A 16585-nucleotide genomic window follows, 5' to 3' on the forward strand; every position below is an offset into this window, starting at 1 on the left:
AATTGAAAGATTCGATAATCTTAAATATTTTGGGTAACTTTTAGCTTTCCATATGATCGAGAATCAGATTTTCATTTTGGGGTAACTTTGATAGTGCCCTGAAAAACACATCAAATCTTCAAAAATAATCACAGATTGAAATCTTAGGAGTATGAACATGATAATTGAAGCCTTGTGGAATATATCAGATAGATTAAGATTTTTTATATCAAAACATTGATTTTTTACTAAGTTCTACATAAAAATATGAGTTTGTGGAGTACTGAGTGAGCTGTCAAAAATCATTATCTTTGTAAAAATATATGTTTGAAGGTAAGTTTTCTTTTTTAGGTAGTTTTGGATGTTTTATTAACAAATTTGGTTGAACAACACAGATTTATCTACATGAAATTACAAGGGCATTGCATACTTTTAGGCGTTTATCGATGTATGGAGATTTACGTCCTAATTTACAAAATTGCTTCCATTTCGTAAAAACACACTTCGTTAAGAAATTCAAGGCCAGATTTGGAATCAATTATGATGATTCCATCGAGAATAAGAGTCCATTCATTGAAAAAATAGTTGATTCGATGTCGTATAACAGATTGTTTGAAGGGGTTGACAAACGACAAAAATATCAACAATTTTAAATTTGTGTCCAAAATGTTGTATATAAGCTAGGTTTTAATGGAAATACGTCTAAGATGAACTTTCATATGTATAGGATTGATCTGCGTTTGCCTTTTTCTTAACTGGTTGAAGGAATCATAATTATAAGATAAACTATACAATGTCTGTCGTACTATCAAAGTTACCCGCATTATCAAAGATACCCCGTTTTACGGTACATTTATTTGTTCAACATCACATTTAAGACAAGCCATAATCAACAATACTCGGTTTGTGGCTGCCGTTCTCCATCCTCGGTCGCGCCCAATGCTCGCCAGGTCACGCTCCACCTGGTCCGCCCATCGTGCTTTCTGCGCTCCACGCCTGCTTGTGCCAACCGGATCAGTTGCAAACATCAGCTTTGCAGAGTTGTTGTCCGGCATTCTTACAACATGCCCTGCCCATCGTATCCTCCCGGCTTTGGCCACCTTCTGGATGCTGGGTTCGCCGTAAAGTGCAGCGAGCTCGTGGTTCATTCTTCTCCGCCACACACGGTTCTCCTGCACTCCTTAGCACACGTCGTTCGAAAACTCCTAGTGCTTACAGGTCCTCCTCGAGCATGGTCCATGTCTCGTGTCCGTAGAGGACCACCGGTCTTATTAGCGTTTTGCACATGGTGCATTTGGTGCGTGGGTGAATCTTTTTCGACCGCAGTTTCTTCTGGAGCCCGTAGTAGGCCCGACTTCCGCTGATGATGCGCCTCCGAATTTCACGGCTCACGTTGTTGTCAGCCGTCAGTAAGGATCCGAGGTAGACGAATTCCTCTACCACCTCGAAAGTATTCCCGTCTATCGTAACATTACTACCCAGACGGATCCGGTCGTTTTCGGTTCCGCCTACCAGCATGTACTTTGGTTTTGAGGCATTCACCACCAGTCCGACCTTTGCTGCTTCGCGTTTCAGGCGGGTGTACAGCTCTGCCACCGTTCCCAATGTTCTTGCAATAATGTCCATGTCGTCCGCAAAGCACACAAATTTACCGGATTTTGTAAAAATCATTCCCCGGCTGTTGAGCCCGGCTCGTCGCATCACACCTTCCAGAGCGATGTTGAAGAGAAGGCATGAGAGTCCATCACCTTGTCGCAGTCCCCGGCGAGAATCGAATGAACTGGATAGTTCACCCGAAACCCTTACGCAGTTTTGCACACCGTCCATCGTTGCTTTAATCAGTCTAGTCAGCTTCCCAGGAAAGTCGTTTTCGTCCATGAGCTCTGCGTGTACTTTCGTATGCCGCTTTGAAGTCGATGAACAGGTGATGCGTTGGGACCTGGTATTCACGGCATTTCTGGAGGATTTGCCGTACCGTACGGTAAAGATCTGGTCCGTTGCCGACCGGCCGTCGATGGAGCCAGCTTGATAACTTCCCACGAACTCATTCGTTTTAGGTGACAGACGACGGAAGATGATCTGGGATAGCGCTTTGTAGGCAGCATTCAAAATAGTGATCGCCCTGAAGTTCTCACATTCCAAATGGTCGCCTTTCTTGTGAATGGGGCAGATTACCCCTTCCTTCCACTCCTGCGGTAGCTGTTCAGTTTCCCAGATTCTGACTATCAGCCGATGCAGAAAGGTGGCCAACTTTTCTGGGCCCATCTTGATGAGCTCAACAGCGATACCATCCTTACCAGCTGCTTTGTTGGTTTTGAGCTGGTGAATGGTATCCTTAACTTCCCTCAGCGTGGGAGTTGGTTCATTTCCGTCCTCCGTTGCACTGGCGTCGTCGTTTCTTCCGTTGCCGTGGGCTCCCGTGCCTACGTTCTCCACGCCGTTCAGGTGCTGATCGAAGTGCTGCTTCCACCTTTCGATCACCTCACGTCCGTCCGTCAAGAGGCCTCCGTCTTTTTCCCTGCATATTTCGGCTCGCGGCACGAAGCCGTTGCGGGATGCGTTGAGCTTCTGATAGAACTTCCGTGTTTCTTGGGAACGGCACAGCAGTTCCATTTCTTCACACTCTGCTTCTTCCAGGCGGCGCTTTTTCTCCCGAAAGAGGCGGGTTTGCTGTTTCCGCTTCTGTTTATAACGTTCCACGTTCTGTCGGGTCCCTAGCTGCAGCATTACCGCCCTCGCTGCATTCTTCTCCTCCGAAACCGTTCTGCACTCTTCGTCGAACCATTCATTCCGTCGATTCCGTTCCACGTACCCGATGGTAGTCTCGGCTGTGTCGTTGATGGCTGCTTTCACTACTGTACTCCAGCAGTCCTCTAGAGGGGCCTCATCGAGCTCCCCCTCGTCTGGCAACGTGGCCTCGAGATTCTGTGCGTATGCTGAGGTGACATCCGGTTATTTCAGTCGCTTTAGATTGCACCGTGGCGGTCGCCGCTACCGTACATTGTTGATGACGGAGAGTTTTGGGCGCAGTTTGACCATCACCAGATAGTGGTCGGAGTCGATGTCGGTGCCACGATAGGTCCTGATGTCTATAATGTCGGAGAAGTGCCGTCCGTCAATCAGAACGTGGTCGATTTGAGATTTCGTGTGCTGTGGTGATCTCCAGGTGTAACGATAAGGGAGGCTGTGTTGGAAAAAGGTGCTACGTATGGCCATATTTTTGGAGGCGGCGAAATCAATGAGTCGTAGGCCGTTTTCGTTCGTCTGCTGGTGGGCGCTAAACTTTCCAATCGTCGGTCTGAATTCCTCCTCCTGGCCTACCTGAGCGTTTAAATCTCCTATGATGATCTTTACGTCGTGGCTTGGGCAGCGATCGTACTCGCGTTCGAGCTGCGCGTAAAATGCGTCCTTGTCATCATCAGTGCTTCCGGAGTGAGGGCTGTGCACGTTTATTATGCTGAAGTTGAAGAATCGGCCCTTGATCCTCAACCTGGACATTCTTTCGTCGATCGGCCACCAACCGATCACGCACCTCTGCATATCACCCATCACTATGAAAGCTGTTCCCAGCTCGCGTGTGTTGCCGCAGCTCTGGTATATGGTATGATTACCTCTAAACGTTCGCACCATGGATCCTGTCCAACACACCTCCTGCAGCGCTACGATGCCGAACCCGCGGTCCTTCAGTAGATTGGCAAGTATGCGGGTGCTCCCAATGAAGTTGAGAGATCGGCAGTTCCACGTTCCGAGTTTCCAATCGCAAGTCCTTTTTGTTCGCTGGGGTCGTTGTTGTTGGTCGCGGTTCGTATAATTCCGTTGCTGATTTTCCGTTAGAATAGTTTTTTTTACGGCTGGCTCGTAGAGCCTGACACCAACCCCCTACTTTCCGGAGGACCATAGTGCACAGTTTAGCTTAGAGTCCTTCCCTGGCACTCGGACGTAGATCAGCCGCCCCTAACATGGGGATCAGACGCTGTTGTGAGCCGCTCCTCCTGGAGAACAGACGCTCACGTTTGCCGAAGCAACCCCGATCTTCCCTAAGGTTGCTCATAGTTTCCGGCCGGTACCGCGAGGAGGTAGGGATAGGAGTTGCTGGGCAGAGGCTAGTGGATCACAATGGGATCTGAATTGCGCAGCATACCCAGCCTTTACCATTCCCTCAATGGGATCTGTAGTGCGCGAATTACACAGCCTTTACCGTGCCTTTAATCTTATTAAATAATTGAGTCTGAAGATCAGCCAAACCCAAACACGTATTCCTAAAAGGGACTTCATGCATATCTAATTTCTTGGACCTTCTCTTAGAGCATAGAAGAATGAATTGGATTTCCATTTAGTAATGTCTATTTTCTCCTCCTACAATTAGGAAGCTCTCCTTGCCCAGGCAAGGAATGGCGCCCTGGGTGGTGGCGCCCGAGTTGGTGGCGGCTTTGGTGGTGCCGGCATCGGCGGTGGCGGCGGCCCAAAAGGTGGATTCGGCGGTGGTGGCGGCGGCGGCGGCACTGCTATCCTTCGGAAGCGAATCTCCCGCAAGAGTCCTGGTCCCGAGTTGACGCAGAAGAAGCGCACCGTATTGCCCCCGTCCAACATCAATGGATCGGATATGGTAAGAGAGGGGGTTCTTTGGACATCTAGAGGGATTTGACAGTTGATCTATTGATTCGTTTTTCAGCAATCAGTTCAATGGGCCATTCATTTGTTCCGTTGGCTCTACTCTGACATGGTCGTTGTGAACAAGCTGCTGCAGGACTGGGTTGGGACCGTCAACACTGCCCTTTTGTCCTATGTTGAACAGGTAAGTCTGGATCTTCGACCGAATTCGTATTTAACACAACCTCAGTTAACAACTTCGTCTCTTCCTTCACAGCACGAAATGATCGTAGAAGTGGTTCGAGTCCTACCGGAGAGTCTGCCGCCGAACATGTCCAGCATTCTTTGCGAACCGGCCGAACAGCCGAACGAGGTGGAGCTTCTATTCGACCTGGAGTCTACCCCAGTCCTGCAGATCAAAGCGTTCAGATCGACCAATCAGAAGACGGAAGTGTCGCACTACAAGGCGACCGTGTCCCGATTGAAGACCCGCATGAGCATCATCATCAACTACTTTGCGCTCAAGGGTGAAATGAAGGTGGAAGGATTCCCCGATGTAAGGCCAAATTGAGTGAGATCGTTCAGAACAGTATGTTCAATAGTGTTCGAATTTCCATTGCAGATCAAGATCCACCTGAACAGTATCGGTCCGTTGAAGACGGCCAACGCACAAGACGAAAAGAAGCAGAGCGACCTTATCGTTGACCTGCTGACGTCCTCCATTCGGGACGTTGTATATCCGATCGATTTCTCCATCTACTCGACCTGTCCGCGACTGATGGGCGAGGAACCGGAGGAAATGCTCCCACTCGATTACTCAGGTTATGGGGTAAGGTTGAGTGTGAACTTCATATGTAGTGGCTGATTGTTCATTGAATTGTTGAATTCTTCCACAGCAATACGACGCTTACAGTTCTTATCAAGATAATGCGTTCAACACTAGTGTATCAACTTCACCAAAGAAACTTCTAGTCAAAGTAGTCAAAGCCGAAGGGCTTCTGCTGGTAAGTCAAACAATGTATCAAGATCATATCAAACCGAACATCACATAAAAACGAAGAGAAATAGTCAAGAAGATGGACGACAAGACGACAAGCAGGCAAGATGACGAAAAAACGAGTATAAGAGATAACGAAAATACGTAAGAGGAGGGTACGGGAAGACGAGAACACGAAGTGAAGAATCCTGGAAGGATTCTGACCGAATCCTGGAGGGATTCTGACCGAATCCTGGAGGGATTCTGACCGAATCCTGGAAGGATTCTGACCGAATCCTGGAAGGATTCTGACCGAATCCTGGAAGAATTCTGACCGAATCCTGGAAGGATTCTGACCGAATCTTGGAAGGATTCCGAACGTATCCAGGAAGGATTCTGACCGAATCCTGGGAGAATTCTGACCGAATCCTGGGAGAATTCTGACCGAATCCTGGGAGGATTCTGACCGAATCCTGGGAGGATTCTGACCGAATCCTGGGAGGATTCTGACCGAATCCTGGGAGGATTCTGACCGAATCCTGGGAGGATTCTGACCGAATCCTGGGAGGATTCTGACCGAATCCTGGGAGGATTCTGACCGAATCCTGGGAGGATTCTGACCGAATCCTGGGAGGATTCTGACCGAATCCTGGATGGATTCTGACCGAATCCTGGAAGGATTCTGACCAAATCCTGGAAGGATTCTGACCGAATCCTGGAAGGATTCTGACCGAATCCTGGAAGGATTCTGACCGAATCCTGGAAGGATTCTGACCGAATCCTGGAAGGATTCTGACCGAATCCTGGAAGGATTCTGACCGAATCCTGGAAGGATTCTGACCGAATCCTGGAAGGATTCTGACCGAATCCTGGAAGGATTCTGACCGAATCCTGGAAGGATTCTGACCGAATCCTGGAAGGATTCTGACCGAATCCTGGAAGGATTCTGACCGAATCCTGGAAGGATTCTGACCGAATCCTGGAAGGATTCTGACCGAATCCTGGAAGGATTCTGACCGAATCCTGGAAGGATTCTGACCGAATCCTGGAAGGATTCTGACCGAATCCTGGAAGGATTCTGACCGAATCCTGGAAGGATTCTTACCGAATCCTGGAAGGATTCTTACCGAATCCTGGAAGGATTCTTACCGAATCCTGGAAGGATTCTTACCGAATCCTGGGAAGATTCTGACCAAATCCTGGGAAGATTCTGACCGAATCCTGGGATGATTTTGACCGAATCCTGGGAAGATTCTGACCGAATCCTGGGAGGATTCTGACCGAATCCTGGGAGGATTCTGACCGAATCCTGGGAGGATTCTGACCGAATCCTGGGAGGATTCTGACCGAATCCTGGGAGGATTCTGACCGAATCCTGGGAGGATTCTGACCGAATCCTGGGAGGATTCTGACCGAATCCTGGGAGGATTCTGACCGAATCCTGGGAGGATTCTGACCGAATCCTGGGAGGATTCTGACCGAATCCTGGAAGGATTCTGACCGAATCCTGGAAGGATTCTGACCGAATCCCGTGGGGATTCCGACCGAATCCCGTGGGGATTCCGACCGAATTCCGTGGGGATTCCGACCGAATCCCGTGGGGATTCCGACCGAATCCCGTGGGGATTCCGACCGAATCCCGTGGGGATTCCGACCGAATCCCGTGGGGATTCCGACCGAATCCCGTGGGGATTCCGACCGAATCCCGTGGGGATTCCGACCGAATCCCGTGGGGATTCCGACCGAATCCCGTGGGGATTCCGACCGAATCCCGTGGGGATTCCGACCGAATCCCGTGGGGATTCCGACCGAATCCCGTGGGGATTCCGAACGAATCCCGTGGGGATTCCGCTCGAACCCCGTGGGGATTCCGCCCGAATCCCGTGGGGATTCCGCCCGAATCCCGTGGGGATTCCGCCCGAATCCCGTGGGGATTCCGCCCGAATCCCGTGGGGATTCCGCCTGAATCCCGTGGGGATTCCGCCCGAATCCCGTGGGGATTCCGACCGAATCCCGTGGGGATTCCGACCGAATCCCGTGGGGATTCCGACCGAATCCCGTGGGGATTCCGACCGAATCCCGTGGGGATTCCGACCGAATCCCGTGGGGATTCCGACGGAATCCCGTGGGGATTCCGACCGAATCCTGGAGGAATTCAGATCGAATACGATGACTGATCTTAGTTCTGGATGGCTTGTAACCGTTTCTTCTGAAGATTTTGACCTTATTTTTGAATTAGGTTCGACTGTAGAATGAACTGTTTTCGGGTGGCTTTTCAGTCTAGCGTAAAATCAAGACAAGTGCTACTTGTTTAATTCCTACGTTTCGGCCATTGGACTCGGCCTTCCTCAGGAGATCTGTTAATTTATTATTAAGACATGACATTATACATTTAAATTTGACGAAATACTTTTTTCTTATGTTATTTTAAAATATATTTTTTTACTTTCTCTATGTCAGTGCTCTCAACCATACTGCGTAATTGAAATGGACGAGCCAGCTCAGAAGCACCAGTCAGCCGGCAAAGCGGGACCAAACCCATTCTGGGATGAAAGCTTCCTTTTGTAAGTATCGCTATTATCAAGCACTAAGGGGCGTTTTCTTCACCCTGGCTTAAGCGTTAAGCCAGGTTTAACTGTATGGGTAAGCCTGGCTTACCGGTTAAGCCGAGGTGAAGAAATCGGCCCTAAGCAGTATTTCATCGATGCATGTGTACCTTTCCTTTGTATCTATGTCCAATTCGTACATATTATCCCTGAATATGTGTCCCTTTCTACCTCATTTCACCGTTTCTCATTCCTACGTTTATTTCTCTTCTGTCTGATTTTCTTTTGTAGTGACTTGTCGAACCATTCTACTGAACTTCTGTTCGAAGTGTATGACTCTGTAGCAGTAGGTAATGAGGACAATGTTCTTGCAGTTGTTGCTAGTGAAAGTGATGCTGTTGTTGTTGTTGATGATAATGATGATAAAATAGTTGTTGTTAGTGAGGATGCTGATTGTGATAGACCTGTAACAGTAGAATTAGTAGCGCCAGGCGATCATGCTTTCCCTGCCAAAGAAGAACCATCATCGTCCACTGCAGCAGTAGACGTAGTTGATGCGAGTGTCGATAAGATTGCCCAACTGCATGACATTAACATTACCCCAAATACCGATGATAGCGCTAGTAACGATCCCAAGCCTGACCTTAACCCCGCCCCTAACGATTCGACGTCGACGACAACCATAACGACGGAACCTGTGACGTGTGAAGAGACAACGACAATGACCTTAACAACCGAGAACGAAACCTCCGAGAGCGCCGTCGACGTCGAAAGTCAAGGCAAAAACACCGATGATGTTGATGATATCGTTGCAAGTGATATTGCTCATCCAGCGCCTGTCGATCTTGTTACTAACGTCGCCGCTATTGATGATGATGATAAAAAGCGTGTTGTTAGTGAGTGAACCGTAACTTATTTTTCTTCGAAGCACAGCATGATACGGGGAAATCACTCTAATATTCACTAACGGTCGCTTAACTGCACTAATTGCATGCCATTTGCCAGCTGTAGGTTTACGAATTTACTAACCATTCGGTTTGATGAAACAGCCACTTAGGTTATAATTTAGATTTGTAATTAGGTCTAATTTTGCATTACAATTAAGTTTTCTTTAACTTTATGGTTAGTTTTTTTAATACATAGGTAACTGTTAAAGTAATATTAATAATGACCCATATTTCGCAGCCGCCGGCGGATTCCAGAAATTCCTCGGATTGGGATTGGTCGGCATCGATGAGCTCGCCAACGGTCCGGCCTCGACGCAAATCCTGGAACTGCAGCCTAGGCCATACGAGACGGAAACGATTACGGGTACCCTGACGGTTGAGGTAAGTTCATTGGGCATATCTAAGAAAAATGGATTTTTCTTGCTATGCCAAATATTTGTCTATTTCCAAGACAGAGTTATTTAACAGTTGTACAAAGACTTTGAAAATCGTTTCTATTTATGCTTTCCTTTACATCAATCACTACATTCTGTTGCTACGGATTCGTTTCTCATTTGATCTTGCCACACTACCTACACCGCTTTCTGTTGAGTTTGGTTCCAGCCACTAGGGAACTGGGTTTCACCTTCCTGAAAATTACGGGCGTTGCGCCTGGTAGCAACATTTGTTTTTATCTGTCAGCAAGTTTCCATCACGGTCGTTGCACATGACGGAAAACGGCGCAGATTTTCTCCGCACGCCATTAACAGTTTCGTAAAACCTCAGCATATCATTCTGTTCCATACTCTCTTGCGCCTGAAATTGCTACTAAACTTTGTTATTTAATATAAGTTATATGTGAATAAAACATTTCAAAATCCAAGATTATAGCAAAAATATTTATGCATGTTTGTTTTTTCAATCTACAGTTTGTGTTCATCGACGCTCCTCCAGCACCGGCTCCTCGACGGCAGTACATGCAGCAATCGTTTGCTAGGGGTAAGTGGCAACCTTTCAAATCTTGCATAACCTCTCCAGGTTAGAAGCCTTCTCTCACCGTTCCATTCTACTAACAAATGCACCTGATTAAGGCAAAATCCGCGCTTTCCAAATATATTTAACTGTCATTTTCCTTCAAGTTTTCTTTAAGGTGCAATCGAGAATTGAGATTTTTTCTAAATGGAACATTATTTGGGTTTTCAAATTCTAAATAAGCGGATGGAACCAAGTAATTTTATTGATTCTAATTTACCAGCAAAAAAAAAATTTACTATTCTTGATTTCATCAACTTTTTTATGATTTTGAAGATTTTTTTTTTAATTGGAAAAAGCTAATTTCTGAATTGAGCCTTAGACATTCCATTCCTGTACAGTCGTGATTGTCTCTTTTGTAAACCCATTTCAACTGGTTCCACTGGATGGACGCTGTGTTGGTATTGCATAGTAATTTGAATGAACAGATATTTTTCCACATTGCATCGCTATAAATAGCAGTAAAATACGTGCAAGTTCTTATTACACATCATGTCTTTGATAGTTGCTCACGTGTATCGTTGTTTCGTGACATCACTTGATTGTTTCTCTGTTGGTCCATCAGACATCAGGCATCACTCATATCCTTGCGAATCCCCGTAGCGCCAAAACGCCCGCTCAGAAATTATATTTTCTCACATAATCCTCATATAATTTTTCATTTCTTCTCTATTTTTCTACTATTGTTTCAGACTACTAAACTGATTTGTGTAACATTGTTGTAGCTAATAATGGCTAGGGAACATAATTGGAAAAAAAAAAATCGACGATCGTTTAGGTTTTTCACAGTATACACACATGCGCACAGATTTCGAAATACGTTTTTTTTTCTTAGCTCATTTTTCTCGAATAAGTTTGATTTAACAAACGGAATAAAAGACACAGTTTTAGCTATACGGTGGAATGTATGTAACGACACGATCGAGGCAAATTTCGAGGTATTTTTTGCCCAAATTGAAAGATTTTTACTTACTGGAACGACATTTTGAAACTTTTCAGAAATCTAGCGACGAGAGGTGGAGCTTTGTGTTGCTTTTTCGATAGATTTTTGAAAAGTTTTTGTTTATTTTTTTGGCAGGGGTTTTCAGCATATGGTAGCTTCGAATGAAATTATGAAACATTTTTTTAGAGTTGTACATTTTCCATTTTGAATGATAAACGAAAACATTGTTCTACTTGTATGAGTTAGCTTAATGTATTGTAAACTCGAAAACCAAAGAATATAAATACATATCTCAGTTTTAAAAATTGTTTAAGAAAAGACAAAAAGCCTTGTTTCATTTTTTTTCTGAACTGTTTAAACGACACTGTACACCTACTATATGTTGCGATATATGTGAGTAAAGATATTTCTATGGACGCACTGCTTTAGCATTAACAATACTAATCGCATATTTGGATGATTTTGGGTGTCCAGTGATTAATGCTTTTATCTAACACCAACAGATTTTAAAATCTAGAGATAATAATTGAGAGGGTTAGAAGCGTGTAAGGGAAAAAACCCACTTTCGAGTGAATGAGGTTTAAAGTTTTTCCCATCCCATACAAAATGTATGAAGTTTTAAATTGGAATATTTTTTTCCGATTTTTTTGTAATTTTTCTAATTATCTCAAAATTTTAAAAAAGTTCCTGAAAGCTTGAAATCTGAATAATTTGTTTATTTGATCAGCTTAAAGTCGGCACTTACATCCCTTTGCTCCTGCCCCTTCAAATAAATGATATGGTAAAAATTTACTTCGTTATATGTGCTAATTCTCGTCATATCGAATGGAAAATAACCGATAATTAAAGATATTGCAACTTACCTTTGCAAATGATTTATTAGATGAAGGAGAAACACATGTAGGTATTCAATAATCAGCTCCTGTAGCACTGGAAACCGAATAATAACGCAAAAGTTTCACATTTTTACTTCGCATCATTTAAAACTATACATTTTTTCTCGTTTTGCGTAAGACGAAGGCAACCGCATCAAAGCAGCAGCTAGCCGATTTGTTCTTCATCATCATTCAGTTTGCATTTCGCCAGATTCACTTATTGACCTGCCCAGGGTTGGAAAATGTCATGGAATTTCATGAGAAATATGTCACGACATTTTGCTATTTATACCATTTTCGGTGTACATTTTTGTTCGTACGCATCAGCAGTCCTTAAAGGTGATAAGTTATGGATAATCGATGATGTCGCCGATTAACCTTTCCGACTAAGTGTAGTGAAATTAACAAATAACGAAACGGCATTTTTATGACATTTCCCATCCCTGGACCTGACATTCAATTCACACCTCACAAAAGCTCTGTGGAACTTCAAAGTTGTATTTCACTGCTGCAGAATGCAGCAAAAGCTGTTAAGCTTTATTTAATTAAAATAATTAAATTTTCAACTAAATCTGTTAACATTTGGACGGTACCATACTCATTTGAAGTTTGTATGGGAGTTTATATGGGAAAATATCGTTTTTTTCTCGCAGTTTTCTCGTGAGGGGCACTATTTTTACTTAAATCACATAACCGATTACATAGAGCTATAGTCTTATATGTGCTGAAAAACTTTGTTGAAGACCGCAAAGTCATCCGAAGCTTGTAAGAAAATATATTACCTGTAGACTATAGATAGTAGAGTAAACATAGATCCGTGATGATGAATCCGTTGTATCCAAACGAACTGTCAAAATCTGTATCCAAACGAGCATGACGTCATGATTCCAACAACACCAATGGAGCGCATGACGTCATATTCAACCATCGCACTCTTGAAAAATACTATTCACACGCTTGAAACATTTCACTCAGCGATGTCCGCGGATCTATGTTTACTCTACTATCTATACTGTAGACCATCTGGTGGTGCTCAACATTTAACATGTTAAGGAATAACAATAGCAATAAAATCTCATTGAATGGGCAAGTACTGTCTAGGCTATAGCAAATTTCGCAAGTGTCTGATCACGTTGCGGTGTTCGACAAAGTTTTCCGGCGTATCTTGGACTATTTCTATAGAATCTATTACGTGGTTTAAGAAAAAATAAAACCCCTTAAGAGAAAAATGCAAAAAACGATGTTTTCCCATATTAACTCCCATACAAACTTCAAACGCGTTCAGCGCTATCCAAATGTTAACGGATTGAGCTGAAAATTTGACCGGAGCATCGTGGTGTCAAATAGAATATTTTTTAACATGTGGTTTTTCCAAACAAGCTTAAGCCACCCTAGTGTGCATGGATTTTCAACATACGAAACATCGTATTTTACAACCACAAAGAAAAATTTCTTCGTTGCATTGTAATGGCGTTCTATGATCTGATGGGCAAAAATAATAGCTGAAATATTTTGGTCGTTATTCTATAGCTACATCCATCTCAATTTAAAAGCTTTCTGCTCAATAGTACTTTGAACACATGATTTATTTTGGATTGCCTCCCTGAGACCGGCCCACTATTTACACCTTGTCTTCAAAAATGTTTAAGGTGGCGATTTACTGCGGACCCCTCGATTTTGGTCAAATGTTGGCTCATTTGAACCGTTATAACTCGAAAAATTCTTCTAAAACTATCTCAAAATGAAACGTTGTTGAAAAGAGGAAAGATAGAGCTACTATTTACAGTTATAAAAAGATGGGTTGGCCATGTTGATTTTGGCGGCCATCTTGGATTTTTATACCAAAACTTTTTTTTTCACCATGTTGACAACCACCGATTTTCAAAATTTTTGCATCAATTGAACGCTGAAATATTTATACACAACATATCAAATAATTGGAGATGTCTTTTTCTCCTATCAAAAGTAATCTGCCGTTTTGTAATTCATGCCACTTTTGCGCACTGGGCCTGGTGCTGGTTGTTTACATAAATGCAGCGTTATTTCGCAGTGTTTACGAAAACGAATACAAAATATGAATCCAATAATGGAAAGCTGAAGGTTTAAGTTTTTCAAAACACTAAAAAAGTTGTAAAAGCATTGGCCGCATCATTGAGAAACAGTCAGAAACTGAAACGAACCTACAATTTTCCCAAAATTTTCTGCAGGTGGGTACGTGTATACATGTAGGCGTAAACTCTGATGCTGCTGCATGTCGTTGCCGCGGTGCGCATGGAAATGTATGGAGAAAACGTGGCTTGATTTACAAAACTGCAGATAACTTTTGATAGGGGAAAAAGACATCTCCAATTTCTTGCTATGTTGTGTATAAATGTCTCAGCTTTCGAATGGTGCAAAAATTTGAAAATCGGTGGTTGCCAACATTATGAAAAAAAAAAGTTTTGGTGTAAAAATCCAAGAAGGCGGCCAAAATCAGTATGACTGTCCCAACTTTTTATGATTGTAAATAGTAGTTCTATCTTTCTTCTTTTCAACAACGTTTCATTTTGAGATAGTTTTAGAAGAATCTTTCGAATTATAATCATAAATCTATATAAATAAAAATGGAATGGTGTTTGTATGTCACGGTGTCAGGCCATTCGGCCGAAGGTCATTAGGCCGAATGGTCATCAGGCCGAATGGTCATTGGGTCTTCTTCTTGCCGTTACGTCCCCACTGAGACAAAGCCTGCTTCTCAGCTTATTAACTGAGAGCTTCCTCTGCAAATGACCATTTTGCATGTGTGTATCGTGTGACAGGCACGAAGATACTTTATTGATGCTGAATCTACTGATATTTTACCCATGAATTTTTCCTTCTTTTAAATATAGGCTGTTCTTTCTAGTATCATTGCTGAAATAGTTTTTGGCGCTGAAACTGCTGATGTTCAATTCATAAATTTTTCCTTCTTTAAAACATAGGCTATTCTTTCTAGTTCCATTGTTAAACTAGTTTTTGTCAAAAATTGTTGGAAAAGGTAAAAACAACGGCTAACTTTCAATTCGTCCTGATGACCATTCGGCCTAATGACCATTCGGCCTAATGACCATTCGGCCTAATGACCATTCGGCCTAATGACCCAGCATCGTATGTCACGAATAGGCTCGGAAACGGGCCAACAGATCGACATAATTCTTTCACTGTTGCATTCGTGTAGGGCTCCGACGTGTTCGTACGGAAAAATAATTGCAAAAATCGACCGGGAAAGCAACAAAAACGGAAAAATTTGAAATTTCATTTTGTGGGCCATTTTCTTCCAGAACTGAATGTCAAGAATCCTAGTAGGCAGGCAGGACGAGGTTTGCCGGGACAGCTAGTCATGAGTGAATTTGCAAAGATGTGTATATCAATCGCCATTGCAAATGTCGCCACTATCTACAATAACATAGACCAACTCATCTCTACATACCTGGCCAAGTCCTTGCAAGTACAGGGGGTGGCCAAAATGTTTGGGAAAGGCAACTTTTTTTTCTCTCACAAAAAAGTTCAACATGCTGAAACTTTTCATAGAGTGCATCAAAAATTCTCAAATGTTGACTGTTTGTCAACCTATAATGTGTGTATCATTGGTACAAATTTGGGCTCGATTGGTTAATCTTTCGCAAAGCTAGAACCGTTTTCGTAAAACACTATTTTTCAGAAAGTTAATTTTTGAACTGTCATATCTCAGAAACCAGTGATCCGAATTGAATGGAATTTCGAACGTTTATCAACAATATATTAATTGGCTTTACAAGTAATTAAAACATATGTACTTTTTTAACGTTTAAAAAAGTTATCATGGATGGACACTTTTTGGGTCTTTCTCGAAAAAATGTATTTTTTTACATCAATGTCATTAAATATTAGTTATGTTATCCAAATATTTTCTACTTTTGTTCTCAAGATATCTCTAATTAGATATATTAGAGCTTGTATTAGAGCCTATGTGGGTTGAAGGAAGAACACATTTGATAATTTTTGTATGATATAGGCCTTTTCATGTGACAAATCCGTGCATGCATTTGTTTACAAAGCTTGAACAACAGCTGCTAACAAGAACGTGTCATCTTCATAGAAGAACTGTCAAACGCCCGAACAATCAGCTGATTTAAGACGTCAAATTAAAAGGCCCATTGTAAATTTGACTTCTTTTCCTCTACCCGAGCAGAAGAAAATATCAACAGCATAATAAATTTGTTATTTTGGCCTAATAACTGTATAATGAAATCAGTAATTTTCATGTTATTAGCATAACATATTATGTTATAAACTTGTCTGTCATAAGCGGCAAAATAACAAATATCAAAACAAAAAAATGTTCCCGTAAGACTAATTTAATAACATGTTTTGTTGGACCAATTACAACCCAATAACAGGAAATTTGTGAACTTGTTATTGTTGTGTTATTGTTCATCACATATTTGTACATTCTCTATAGTAGAATAATAACTAAACGTGTTCTACAACAAAATATATTATTGAAATGTATTTTGTGGCTACATATATCCCAATAACTTGAACATAATAAAATAAGATTGCCCAACAAAACATGTTATTAAAAAGATTTATTTTGATAAGTTAACAATAACAAATCATGATATAAAAACAGGCTATGTGATTCTGTTGTTATCAATTAGCTATTCTCCTCTGCTTGGGTATATGGGTGAAAATGTTAACACTTATGTGGCCGGCAGGGT

At 42.7% G+C, this 16585-nt stretch overlaps 1 protein-coding gene across 10 annotated transcripts in view; it reads left to right on the forward strand.

Moving 5' to 3' along the window:
• LOC109623319 (uncharacterized) overlaps window positions 1–16585 on the forward strand; it is an 83640-nt gene that overhangs the window by 48092 nt on the left and 18963 nt on the right. For all 10 annotated transcript variants that reach the window (XR_009995684.1, XM_062842758.1, XM_062842759.1 and 7 more), the window contains 9 exons: window positions 4346–4585; window positions 4652–4774; window positions 4847–5125; window positions 5192–5398; window positions 5466–5573; window positions 8006–8109; window positions 8383–8441; window positions 9277–9419; window positions 9947–10016. Coding sequence is in view for 9 of the 10 variants with exons in the window: in XM_062842758.1 (XP_062698742.1) it covers window positions 4346–4585; window positions 4652–4774; window positions 4847–5125; window positions 5192–5398; window positions 5466–5573; window positions 8006–8109; window positions 8383–8441; window positions 9277–9419; window positions 9947–10016 (1333 nt within the window). In the remaining variant the exon portion in view is untranslated. The remainder of the gene's footprint in view (window positions 1–4345; window positions 4586–4651; window positions 4775–4846; window positions 5126–5191; window positions 5399–5465; window positions 5574–8005; window positions 8110–8382; window positions 8442–9276; window positions 9420–9946; window positions 10017–16585) is intronic.

The sequence above is a fragment of the Aedes albopictus genome, chromosome 3, assembly GCF_035046485.1.
Source record: "Aedes albopictus strain Foshan chromosome 3, AalbF5, whole genome shotgun sequence".
NCBI classification, from domain to species: Eukaryota; Metazoa; Arthropoda; class Insecta; order Diptera; family Culicidae; genus Aedes; species Aedes albopictus.